Genomic DNA, 12,070 nt, shown 5'->3' with positions numbered 1-12,070 from the left:
TATTGCTGTACAGTAATCCACCTCCATGTCGCTGCAGCGTTAGCAGAACCAGATCCACAACCTCAAGATGAGCTGAGCTGAGCTTCAGGACCAAACTGCAGCTGTTTCTAAAACACACCTCAGAAATACGCAACACAGAAACGACGATGACGATGATGCGCTGCTTTCAGAAAACAACTATGGCAACACTTTATTTGAAGGGGTGTGCATAAGACTGACGTGACATTCATGAACACGGAGTGTTTATGAATGTTTATGACAATGGTCATTTAGTGTCGTTTTGTAAATAACATTTTTAATGCAACTTTTAGAGCAACTTTACATTAAACGTGTTATTTACCAAATGACACCTTATGACAACAGTTGTAAACATTCATGAAGACTTCATCATGTTATTTATGACAGTGTCGTGTCTTATGCACAGTGCTCACCCCTTTGAATAAAGTGTTACAACCATCACCATTTTAGTTTGAGGAACATCCATCCATTTTCTTACACCTTTGTCTCTGTTGGGGTCTGCAGGGGTGCTGGTGCCAATCTCCAACGAGACATTTTGGACGAGAGGCAGGGTCACCCTGGACCTTTTGGCCAGTCCATCGCAGGTTTGAGGAACATAAATGTTATTTATCCTACAATAACTGGCAGAATAAAAATAGTTTCCTTTATTTCCTGAATCTTAAGTAGATTCTAATGAGACTACCAGCAGATTATAACTCATCACATTCAACACAACCCAGTGTGTTATCCTTGGAGGTCATTTTAGTATTTTAATAAAAACTAAATGTTAATCTTTAGGCTGAACCAGAACCAGAACACAGCTAAAGTGAAACTGGCAACCCAGTTTGTGGTGTTGGCACCTGATCTGATTAGAAACCAGAAGCAGCTGCAGACAGAAACCCATAAACACAGAAAAACTTGAACCTGGTTCTGATTCAGCTAAAGGGACATTCCACCTGATTACACAAAACCCGCAGCAGTTTAATCTAGATTAGAAACTAGATTATTGTGCTGTTGCTGTGGAATAATCTAGTGCAGGTCTGAAATGAGCTCTTCAATCAGAGGAGTTTAGAGATGATGAGGGTGAAATTGGCTTTAATCTTCACCAGATTCTTCAGACGGTTCTGCGTTAAAGGGTCAATGTCAAAGCTAGCCTGATGTTAGCGAGCTAACTGGTTTATGCTAACAGCTTTCCATCATTTAACATGAACTGCTAAAGACTCTGGTGCTAAATAAATACTTCACATTTTAATCTTCATTTAGTTTTGAAAACCAGAAACTGATAAAGATTTGCCTTCAAGAACTCCTGAACTCACCTGAAGGAAGCAGACATGCTACCGAAAACTAGCAGCAGCATGACCCCGCGACCCCACCTTCAGAAGGTGGATCACATCTGCTGAATGAGACTGAGAAGCTGTTGGATATATTTTTATTGAAGCATTTAGTCCTGACCCGGTTCTGACCTGGGTCAGGACCAGGTCAGGAGCAGGTAATCTGAGTAGAGCTACACGGCGGGTATGACTGCGGATAAATCGGAGCCAGAGCTGCTTCTCTCTTTGTATTAGCAGGAAACATGGAGGCTCCGCTGTCTCTGATTGGTCTTGCTGCATCGGGGAGGGGCCAATGCAGGAAGTAACACCTTCACAGGCAGCTCTCCTCCTCTACCTCAGCAGGAGCTTCTGGTGGTGATGTCACTTCCTGTGACTCCAAGATGGCAGCCGGGTCTGACAGCAGAGGGCTGAAGGAAAAAAAAAAAAGACAGTCATCGCCAAGGAAACGCCACTGAGACGACATGTGACATGCTCTACAGCTTCTTGCAGGAGTTTCACAATAAAAGCATGGATGAAAAAGGCCATCTGGATCAAGAACCAGAACCAGCTCTGCCAGGTTCTACTGAAGTAAAAAAAAAAGTCTCTCCAGAACCAAGATGGCAGCAGACATACCTCTGACATCACTTCCTGCTAGCTGGGCCAGAACGCCGGATTTACAGAAAGACCCTTCACACGTACCTGACTGCGTCCAGCGCAGTGCTGCTGCTGGTTTCCATGGTGACAACAGGCATGATGTAAGTATTATGGGAGGGGCCTGAGTCCTCTGGTTCCGCCTCCAGCAGGCGCTCCTTCACGTCAGAGGAAGGACTTCCTGTGAAATGAATGCTGAGTTCAGCTTCCTGGAAGTGTGCGGTGCAGTGGGAGGAGTTTCTGTCCTCCTGGACGTCCGTCCCTGTCTCCGTCTCGGTCGTCCGGGACAAGCTGCGTCTGGACTGGAGGACGGCCGGGCCCTCTCCTCTCAGGAAGTCTTCAGTTAGCTGGGCGTACCGCTGAGGACCCAACACACAGAGGAGTGACGACCTGACACCTGACTCAGACTGCTTATCCACGTCAGCTCACCTGTCGGTAGTCAGCTGGCAACCTGTTGCCCACGGCAACAACCAATGATGAGAAAGATGGTCTGGAGAGAGGATCTTCATCCCAGCACTGCTTCATCACAGCATACCTGGAACCAGAAGACGTGTTGAGACTTATTGATGTGTGTTGAGGCTTATTGATGTGTGTTGAGGCTTATTGATGTGTGTTGAGGCTTATTGATGTGTGTTGAGGCTTATTGATGTGTGTTGAGGCTTATTGATGCGTGTTGATGAGTGTTGATGAGTGCTAAGACGTGTTGTCGTACATGTCAGATGTAGCGTGTTCTGGTCGGTCCATTCTGTGTCCTCTCTTCAGAGCAGAACTAAACTGTCGGGTTGTAAGGAGGTCAGCATACGGGGTACAGCCTGCCACACAATACACCACCTCATGTAAACTGGTTACACTGGTTATACTGGGGTCTGTATACTGGTCAGTCTGAGTTACCCAGAGAGAAGATTTCCCACAGCAGGACTCCGTAGGACCACACATCGCTCTCAGAGCTGTAGATGTTCTGGAAGATGCTCTCTGGAGACATCCACCTCAGCGGCAGGAAGCTCTGAAACCAAACAGGCACAGGACACCTGAGCTACCTGGTTGATAATGTCATCAATCAGGGACCAATGTCTTGTGTGGGACTGACGTTTCTCCTGATGATGTAATCTTCGTCCTTCTGAAGGTCTCTGGCCAAACCAAAATCACAGATCTTCAGCAGCTTCCCCTCACAGACCAGGACGTTCCTGGCTGCCAGGTCTCTGTGGACACACTGAGGGACACACAACATGTGGACAACATGTCAGGTGGTAAAATGGTTCTAGAGACACATGTGAACCAGGCGGTAAAACCATTCTAGAGACATCTGGGCCCAGATGTCCCAGGTGGGACTCTGGAGGGTCTTTGCTGCTTCTCCAAACCGTTTCATCCCAGTTCTTGAACAGAACACTTCCTGTTGGTCCAGAACAATGTTGGTCCAAACGTAAAGACTTTGCTGAAACGTGTCTGGAGAAAGTCAGGAGGTCTATCAGGATCAGGGTTAGAGTTACAGACTATCCTGGAATAAATCCCTGGGTTATGTTGTGGTTGGTCAGACTGTAGCAAACATCCATCATTGTTAAGGACTCCAGCTGATCTTCTCTGGTTTTCATTCAAAGCTGAACAGATTCTTTTAAACCTTGTTTTTGATCTGGAGATGCTTCGTCCAGTTGGTGTGACATTAAAAAGACAAATTCAGCCAAGTCAAACTGAGCAGATGGGTTGATCAAGCAGGATGGAGGACAGTCTGGCTGCAGAAAGCAACATGGCGGCGGTCGTACCTTCCTGGAGGACAGGAAATCCATGGCCTGAGCGATCTGGAAGGAGAAACTGAACAGGTCTTCCAGGGTGAGGACGGGAGAGTCGCTAAGGAGGAGCGATGGCGCCTTCTGGTGGTCTGAAAGAGAACAGCAGTGGTGATCATCAGTTCATTTATTCCCGTTATCTGATCACATGACATCACCTGTGGGGGCGTGGCCTATCCCCTGTTCAGTGTCTCTCAGCTCTTTCAGAGGGACATAACGTCCCCGCCCGTCTTGGTTCATGTCCATGTAGCCGCCGTCGCTGTTACTGTGGGTGAGAGACACTGAGCAATCACTGGGAGAGAGAGGTCAGAGGTCAGACGGTTGGCTCACCTCCTGCTGGGCATGTCCACCTGTCCAAATGTGTCTTTGTTCCTCTGCAGGCAGTTCAGCAGGTTACCATGACGACAGAACTCAGTGATCAGGTAAACTGGACCTGGAACACAGAACCGGACTTTATTCTGACGGACAAACTCTGGATAAGGTCTGAGCACACCTGGACAGAACCAGGTAGACCCGGCAGAACATCTGGCTGAGAAGCGGTTCTGATGGTGAACCAGGATCTGGGTTTCAGGCTCTGATGGTGAACCAGGATCTGGTTTTCAGGTTCTGATGGTGAATCAGGATCTGGGTTTCAGGCTCGGCCCACTCCAGGTTAATTCCAGTATAATCTCTGGTTTCTTTCCTCCCAGGCTGATGAGACGATTACAGAGTTCATCTCTTCTTTATCTTTTTTTCAGCTTCATCCAAAGAAACTCCCATTTTATAAATTATGGAGTACTTAAACTTACCTAGCAACCCAGAACAGAAGCATCTATCTTAAATGCTTTATGAACTGTGGAGTATTTATTACTTTAGACACTCAACCAAGAATAGGAATAAAACCTATTAGAACAAAAAGATCCAGAGGATTTCACTCAACCCAGAGCAGGAATTAGAACAAAATTATAACCCAGAGAAACGACTCAATATCTTAGATCCACATTCACGACCATCTACTTTATAGACTCAAGCATGGAGAACCAACACTTAGTTTTATCAGACCAAGAATCCACAGAAAACCCGACTGGTTTATAAATTCTTATTCTTATTAAACATGGGGAACCAATATGTAGCTCTATACTTTTACCTTTTTGCAAACTTTTTATACTTTTGTTTTTCTTTAGTTATTTTGTTCATATTTTTCTCTAATTCATGTAAAGCACTTTGAATTGCCTTATTGCTGAAAATGTGCTATATAAATAAAATTATCTTACTTTTCCTAACTAATCACACGGCTGCGTTGGAATGGAAATTTTTGCATATAATCCAGTTTCACTCCGGGATTTGGGCCCATTTTTCCTGTAACATCTTTATTCTGGATTACATCTGGATTAGCTGTTTTCAGTTTAATCTGGATCAGAGAAGAATGCAAAACCAGAAGTGGATTTCCTGAGGTGTGCAGTGTGTACCTGGGCTGGTGCAGGCTCCAAGCAGGTTGACGACGTTCAGATGAGGACCCAGGTAACCCAGAACCTTTAACTCGGACATCAGAGACTGGGCCGCATCCCTCTTGGCTGCAAAACCACAACCACAGGTTGAGACGCAGCTTTGACTCAGACACTCAGAGGGGGAGGACCTTACACTTCATGATCTTCACTGCAGCTTTTGTTGGCGTGTCAGAGCCAGTCAGACCAGAAACTGTTGCCTCTACAACCCGTCCAAACGGACCAGAACCCAGGACTTGACCTGCAGACAGACAGACACTAGTCTGACCTGACAGGGCATTTGTGAGTGAACTGAATGCAGAGTTTCTGCCAGGCAGAGCCTGCAGGTGCTGGTGCTATGTACCAAGTGCCACCTGGTCTCTGGGGATCTCCCAGGCGGAGCTGTAGGGCAGGTCTTCAGGGTCCACGTAGGAACACGGCTGTCCGTCAGAACCTCCAGACTCCATCAGCTTCCAGCGAGCTTCATAGTGAGGCTTCTGCAGACATGAAGAGACCAGACTCCAGATCCTTTGGGCCATAGCAGAGGTTTGGTAAATACTCAACTTGATGATCTTACTGACGTTTCTCCAGAGAGCAATGAGGATGATGAAGAAGATCACACCTATGATGACCAGAACCAGAACCGCCACCAAGACAACCACCTGGGACAGAAGGGCTGGAAGATGAAGGACATTGTCTTACATGGAGCCTCAACGGGAATATCAGTGTCTTCTCCAAGGCTTCTCAAACCTCAACTAAACATCCCTTATCTGGTCTAATACACCTTCAGGACACCTGAACCTCCTGCTTAGGTACCTTCCCATGTCTGACCAGCTGCTTTTCAGCTCAGTTTCAGGATCGACCTTCTGAGGTTCAGCAGCTGATGGATCCTCAACACCACAGAGGATTCGGCCTGGATCATCCTGCAGCGTGGTTCAGGTTGGAGGATTCACCCTGAACTACAGATGTACTCCAGTACTCCAGCAGTACTTACAGGTGCGAAGGACTCGCAGGTCTCGCGCTCGTTCTCCTGCTGCGTTCGTAGCTTCGCAGCGAACAGCCGACACAGAGTCCAGAGTTTTCAGAGTCAACACACTTTTTACCTGAACAGGTGACACACATGGGTGGTTAGCCATTGGTCAGTCAGCCCCTCCCACATTGTGATGATGATGGTTACCAGGGTTCCGTCTCCTTCTATCACTGTGGTGACGTCCTGTTCCAAGGCCCCTATCTGGCTCCTCCAACCGTCACTCAGATTACTGCACCTGCACCAGGAAAAAAATCAAAAGGTTACCATGGAAACATGGTCGTCATTTCATCTGTGTGTATGGGTATCTACCTGATCGAACGTGGACAGGTGTACCAGGTAACAGAAGGAGTTGGGACTCCCTCACTGACACACAGGATGTCTTTCTTATCAACTTCTGACAGAGACAAAATCCTTGGAGGAGCTGGACAAGAACACACTGGCAGGTGAACTCACAGATGGGTAAATACCCCCCAGGTGACCAGTCAGCACATCTCTCTCACCTGTGACCTGTAGGTAGAACATGACCTCCTCTCTGCTGTCCTCATTGGATGCAGTTGCAGTGTAAGTTCCTGTCTGGTCCAACTGCACCTGATGGAGCGTCAGGGTGCTCACATACCTGGAATCAACCAATCATTCCACCAACCAGCCAACCAACCAACTGGATCAAATGTTTTAGAGTCTAAGGGAGGACCAACACCATCTGATGAAGGAAGGACTCAGTGACTGTCCCAGCTGAGAACAGTGGACAGTTCAGCTGGATTCTACCTGAGAAGGAGAACTTTGTCACCACAGAGCTGTTCCCACCAGATGTTGATGTGAGGACCCTGAACTTTAAACTCTGTGGTTCCTGACCTCAACCTGCCAGAAGGTTTCCAGTTCCTCTCCACTCAGCGCCAGGTCAGGTTACAGACCCGGATGAGCTGAAGGTGTGGACCTCCACCTCTCACTGCACTAAACTGATGAACGAATCTTTGCACATACCTGCTGCTGGTCAGGTGAGTGGTGTTGATGGAGCTGGTTTCCATGGCGATAGTCTGGTTTAGCCTGGACCAGGTGAAGGTGGGGGTAGGGAGGGCATCACCCACTACCTTCAGCTCCACGGTGTGGTGGACGACAGACGAGATGTTGGTCTCACCTGAGGGCCACAGGTAGACATAGCCTTTGTCTGCAGAGAGGGAGGAGTTACCTGTACCTGTTCATGTGTCTGTGTGTGTGTGTGAACCAGGTTTTTATATCCTTATGGGAACCTATTTCTGTCTTCATTGTGGGGTTATGGGGACCATTGCTCCTTGTGGGGACATTTTCTTGATCCCCATGAGGGAAATTGTTGTTTTTGGGTTAGTGGTTAGGTCTGTGATGTTTAGGTGTAGGGTAAAGGTTAAGGTAAGGGTTAGGCTGTAGAAATTAATGGAAGTCAATGTGAAGTCCCCACAAGTGATGAAAACATGACTGTGTGTGTGTGTGTGTGTGTGTGTGTGTGTGTGTGTGTGTGTGTGTGTGTGTGTGTGTGTGTGTGTGCGTGTGGGCGCGCGTGCGTGCGTGTGTGTGTGTGTGCGTGCTACTGACCCAGAACAGTTATTGTGATGTTTTTCCTCACGGTCCATCTGAACTGCGAGTCCTGAGCTTTGCACACATAAACACCTGCAGGAAACAGTCACCATGGTAACAAGCTGTCAACTAAAGCAACATCATCAGTTGCCATAACAACCTGTTGGTGTCAAGAGTCTTACTGCAGTGGCGTGTAAGATCTGATAGACCTGCTGAAACACATACCTGAGTCAGACTCTGTTGCCGAGGAGATGTTAATGAACGAGCGAATTTCATTGGACAGGATGTCTGTCAGAGGTTCTACTTCCTGTAGAGAAACCATTCAGTTGGTTACTGAACATCACCGTTCAGATAAAAGGCAAAAATAAAAACATGGTGCTCTGGTTTTCATCTATGTTTTAACTCTGAAGGTTTCCACGTACTCTAGTGTACTGAGATGCATGTCAGGGTCAGGGGTCAGACCCCCCATACACCCAGAACCTCTGTCATGACAGAAATGCTGTGACTCAGATTCCCTGAGTCCTCGGCTCTGTTCCACCTGCCAGATAACCAGGTTGCCTACAGCCGAGTCCAAGTCGTGACTCAATTAATCAACTCCTACCTTTACACACCAGATTCAGAAAGCAGAAAGAAAGGATAGTCTTCAAGAGTCATTCTGCTGCTATTGACTCAGTACTGTTGCCATGGCTACCTGTCTGCGGGGGAAGGTCCATGTGAAAAAGGCCATGTCCACGTCTCTGACGGAGCAGTTCATGGTCAGGACTTCCCCCTGCTTCAGGACCTGGCTGGACACTGACAGCTCCATCTCCATCTGCTTCGGTTCTGAGGACAGACCGGAGACAGAGACAGCTGGTCACTACAGGTGGGTCAGGGGTTAGGGTTAGGGTCAGTAAAATGCTTTGGGTCAGTAAAAGTGTCCTTACCGAGGACGGTGAAGACATAGAAGACCTGGGACTCCTTCTCCTGGTCTCCGTCTGTCGCCACACAGACATGTCCTGCATCATTGAGGTGTCCCGTAAAGCCCAGAGCCGGCACGTATCTGACCCCGCCCACTGCAGTTCTGCCGGGTCGTTCGAACAGAGAGACGTTGAGCTTTGGGTCGGACACCACGCAGGGAATGGTACCTTCCTCTGAGTGCTTGTACACCTGGGAGGAACTCTGTGGGACGAACCACTGCTCTGGACCTGAGGAAGGAAACCAACAAATGGACTGAACATTTGGTCCAAATGATCCAACAGAACCTCACAGCTGGATGGAGAAACTTCTCTCACAGAGAGAGAAGATGGCCAGAGAAGGAGAAAATCTGAATAAACTTTGGGTTTGGAGAAGCTTCTGGAAGGTGCACATATTTTATCAGGTAGCCTGGGGGTCCACCAGCTGTAGCTCCTGCACTATTGGTGAGGTTCAGTCCAAGCTGCACTACGAGTCAGTCTGAGGAACCCAAGGGCTATAAGGTCAAGAGGGTCCAGATGAAGCAGCCGGTTGAAGGGTGAGAGGATTCTGTTCCTCTCTCAACATCGGTTCACAGATGAGCTGCTGTGTCCACCAAGACTTCTCCAGAACATCAGAGAGCTGCAACAATGTGCTTCATCAGGGCTTAATAGATCCCCCTCTGACCCGGCGGACCTCCCACTAACCCGATGGATCTGCTAAAATTCTGCTGGACTCAGAAGACCTCCAGTTCTCTGACTGGTCTTCTGGGTTCTCTGGACTCACCAGTGCTTTAAGCCACTGGTTCCACTGGTTCTTCACAGCATCATGATGAGGTGTAAAACAGAAGCCTGCAGGTCCAATCAGAGTGGTTCTGACTGGATCAGGGTGGTTCTGGTCCCTACAGACATTCTGAAACCCCACCAGGTTTCCTGCTCATGCACCTGTTGAGGACCGTTACCTTGTCCAGGTACAAAGACGTCCACTGCGCGGCTCTGATCGGCGGACGGCTCCTCGCAGGTGTACCTGCCGGAGCTCCTCCAGGTGGCGCCAAGGAGCTGCAGGATGCGGCTGGAGCCGTCGACCTGTACCAGAACCTCTGGACCTCCGTCAGTGTCCTGAGGCAAGTGCCACTTCACCTCACTCCACCCTGAACACACCTTTGGACAGAAAGTCAGGCGGCACATTAGAGACACTCAGCTGGATCTGCCTAGAGACAGGCAGGTGAAGCTCACCACGGAGAAGTTGGACTGTGAATGAAGGAGAACTTCTGTGGAGGAAGGTAGCAGCTCCAGGGCCACGCCACCTTCTGGATGGCTCAGGAACACACCTGGACAGACGGACAGGAAGCTCCGGTTGGTCAGAACCACAATGATGTGACAGAGAAGCCAGACATCCGGTAGAGGGTTCTACAGAACCGACCGTAGAAACCTGGTCCAGTTCCTTAGAACAGATAGAAGGCCTCACCTGGGAGAAGCTTCTTAAACTCACCCAGCAGGAAGTGCAGGAGGTTCAGACTTCCTGTTGTGGCTCTGATGGATGCCGTCATGGCTGCTGGTCCTGATGGACATTTCACAATAAAAGTCTGTTAGAAGCCGAGGCCTGGAGATGAAACTTTCAGACGCCTCCGACTTCAGCCTGAAAACCTGAAACTGATCAGATTCCATCAATCAGCTGACCAACTCTGATCTGCCTAGCAGGATCCTCTAATCCAGATTAATCTGGTCATCCCGACTGATCTGAGTGTTTATATCAGACCCAGGTTCAGACTCATCTGCCAGGTCGTTAACGAGCCTCTTAACGAGTCTATCAGGTTCTGATTCAGTTTTATGAGTTGAACTCATCTGCTCCTCTGACTCGTCTGCTGGACCGGGACTGGGTCCAGAACAGTTCCATCCCTGTGGTTCTGTTCAGACAGTTTGCTGAACAGAACCACAGGGAAAGGCCTGGTTCTGACCCAGATTCTGGTTCTGGCGGGTTTTCTTGGAGGCAGCGTCTGTTAAAGCAGTTGAGCTCCTTCAGACAGACGGGAACAAATCCCTCACTGTGCCGGAGGGCAGCCGTCCAATCAGAGCTCGTCCTGCTGGGGGCTCAGCCAATCACAGCTGGCCCTGGCTGAGGAAAGAATGTGTCTCGACCACAGAAGAAGAAAATAAACAAGAAGGTATTTCCTGTGGCTGCAGCGAGGAGAGAGAGAGCAGCTGCTATGTCCTCGTCCTCAGGTAACTTCTGTCCAGGTAACCTGCAGCAGCCAGTCACAGAGCAGTTGTGATGTCACTCTCACCTGGCTGTCAGTGCCCCATGTGACCTGTTGTCTGGCCCCTGATTGGTTTAGACTGATGACCTCTGACCTGCAGATAGAGAAAGAAAGAGTGAGCAGAATCAGAAAAAGAACCAGCAGCTGTCACACCTCAGGACACGGGAAAGTGAGCTGAGGTCATGATGATGTCACGATGATGTCATGATGAGGTCATGTGACTGTCTGGGGTCAGCAGCAGATGCTCATGACGTCACAACGCCAGCAGCTTCCATCTTGGTCTCTGAGCTCACCAGGCCCAGTTGCAGAATCTCAGAACCTCCTTTCCCAGGTTTGGTTCTGGGTCCGGATCCAAGTCCAGTTCCAGTTACAGGTACAGACGCAGATCTGGGTCCAGCTCCGGTCCCGGTCCGGTCCATGTATTTGGAGCTGTCCGTCCATCTTAGAACCTTTCAGCGGGTCCTGATGTCATTCTGTCAGAATAGTTTTGCTGGTTCTGGCAGTTCAGTCGGGTTCTTTAGGAACCTGGAGGTTCTGGATGACCAGATCAGAACCGCCAGCTGCTGATCTGGGACCAGATCCTCTGTGGATCAACTTCCTGACCTGAAACAAGTTTCAGAGCACCACTGGAGGGGATCGGATCAGAACCAGCACAACTCCACTCAGAGACTTTTCCTGCCAGACTTTAAAACCCAGAACCTCCAGCCGTACTGACAGAACATCCAACTGGACCAGCAGAACCTCAGAACTGCAGAATCAGCAAAAATTACAGAAAGAAAAGTTAGAAACCTTCAGATGAAGCTCCACTCCTCGGTTATAGCGGATCTTCCTCACTGCTCCTCTTCAGTCTGACTCTGATCCAGCTGGGCGAGCGAGAAAGAGAGAGGAGGTCTGTTTTCAATTCGCTCGCCCGCCCCGTCTCTCCTCTGACAGGAAGTGGGTCGGGTCTAAACACCAGTTTCTTCCTCTACCCATATGAGGACCTTGTATAGGATTCATTTCAGTAAACGTGTTTATCTGTAACCCAGACATTTTCCCTAAACCACCAGGTCAGTGCAGTAGAACTGGGCTTTGGGCCTCATAATGCCATCGGTCTTCATAAG

The 12,070-nt window shown here is 48.8% G+C and overlaps 1 protein-coding gene across 1 annotated transcript; it reads right to left on the bottom strand.

Annotated features, from left to right (window-relative positions):
- Positions 1–1,412: 1,412 nt before the first annotated feature.
- On the bottom strand, positions 1,413–11,866 carry LOC106918551 (platelet-derived growth factor receptor beta-like). Its single transcript, XM_014988408.2, has 27 exons — positions 11,757–11,866; positions 10,995–11,061; positions 10,202–10,270; positions 9,946–10,040; positions 9,672–9,870; positions 8,704–8,964; positions 8,472–8,602; positions 8,006–8,087; positions 7,799–7,873; positions 7,214–7,397; positions 6,733–6,848; positions 6,542–6,653; positions 6,380–6,467; positions 6,197–6,305; positions 5,784–5,878; positions 5,567–5,699; positions 5,360–5,464; positions 5,188–5,292; positions 4,070–4,172; positions 3,898–4,004; positions 3,716–3,831; positions 3,046–3,168; positions 2,850–2,961; positions 2,671–2,770; positions 2,388–2,493; positions 2,007–2,317; positions 1,413–1,735 (listed from the first exon to the last, which is right to left on the bottom strand). Exons 3-27 carry the CDS (start codon positions 10,257–10,259, stop codon positions 1,639–1,641), a joined length of 3,123 nt encoding a protein of 1,040 aa, XP_014843894.2. The 5' UTR covers positions 10,260–10,270; positions 10,995–11,061; positions 11,757–11,866; the 3' UTR covers positions 1,413–1,638.
- Between the last annotated feature and the right edge of the window lie 204 nt (positions 11,867–12,070).

This window comes from Poecilia mexicana, unplaced genomic scaffold (assembly GCF_051168715.1).
Source record: "Poecilia mexicana isolate PSO_F unplaced genomic scaffold, ASM5116871v1 scaffold_14, whole genome shotgun sequence".
In the NCBI taxonomy this organism is placed as follows: domain Eukaryota; kingdom Metazoa; phylum Chordata; class Actinopteri; order Cyprinodontiformes; family Poeciliidae; genus Poecilia; species Poecilia mexicana.
Note: the sequence above shows the minus strand (reverse complement) of the source record. Positions and strands in the feature narration are given on the sequence as shown.

Excerpts from the sequence above, each read along its gene's own strand:
- LOC106918551 (XM_014988408.2), bottom strand. The coding sequence starts at position 10,259 with ATGACGGCATCCATCAGAGCCACAACAGGAAGTCTGAACCTCCTGCAC. Across the intron at positions 10,041-10,201 it reads CCTCCTGCACTTCCTGCTGG|GTGTGTTCCTGAGCCATCCA; the intron begins GTGAGTTTAAGA and ends CCGTCTGTCCAG. Across the intron at positions 2,318-2,387 it reads TGCCAGCTGACTACCGACAG|CGGTACGCCCAGCTAACTGA; the intron begins GTGAGCTGACGT and ends TTGGGTCCTCAG.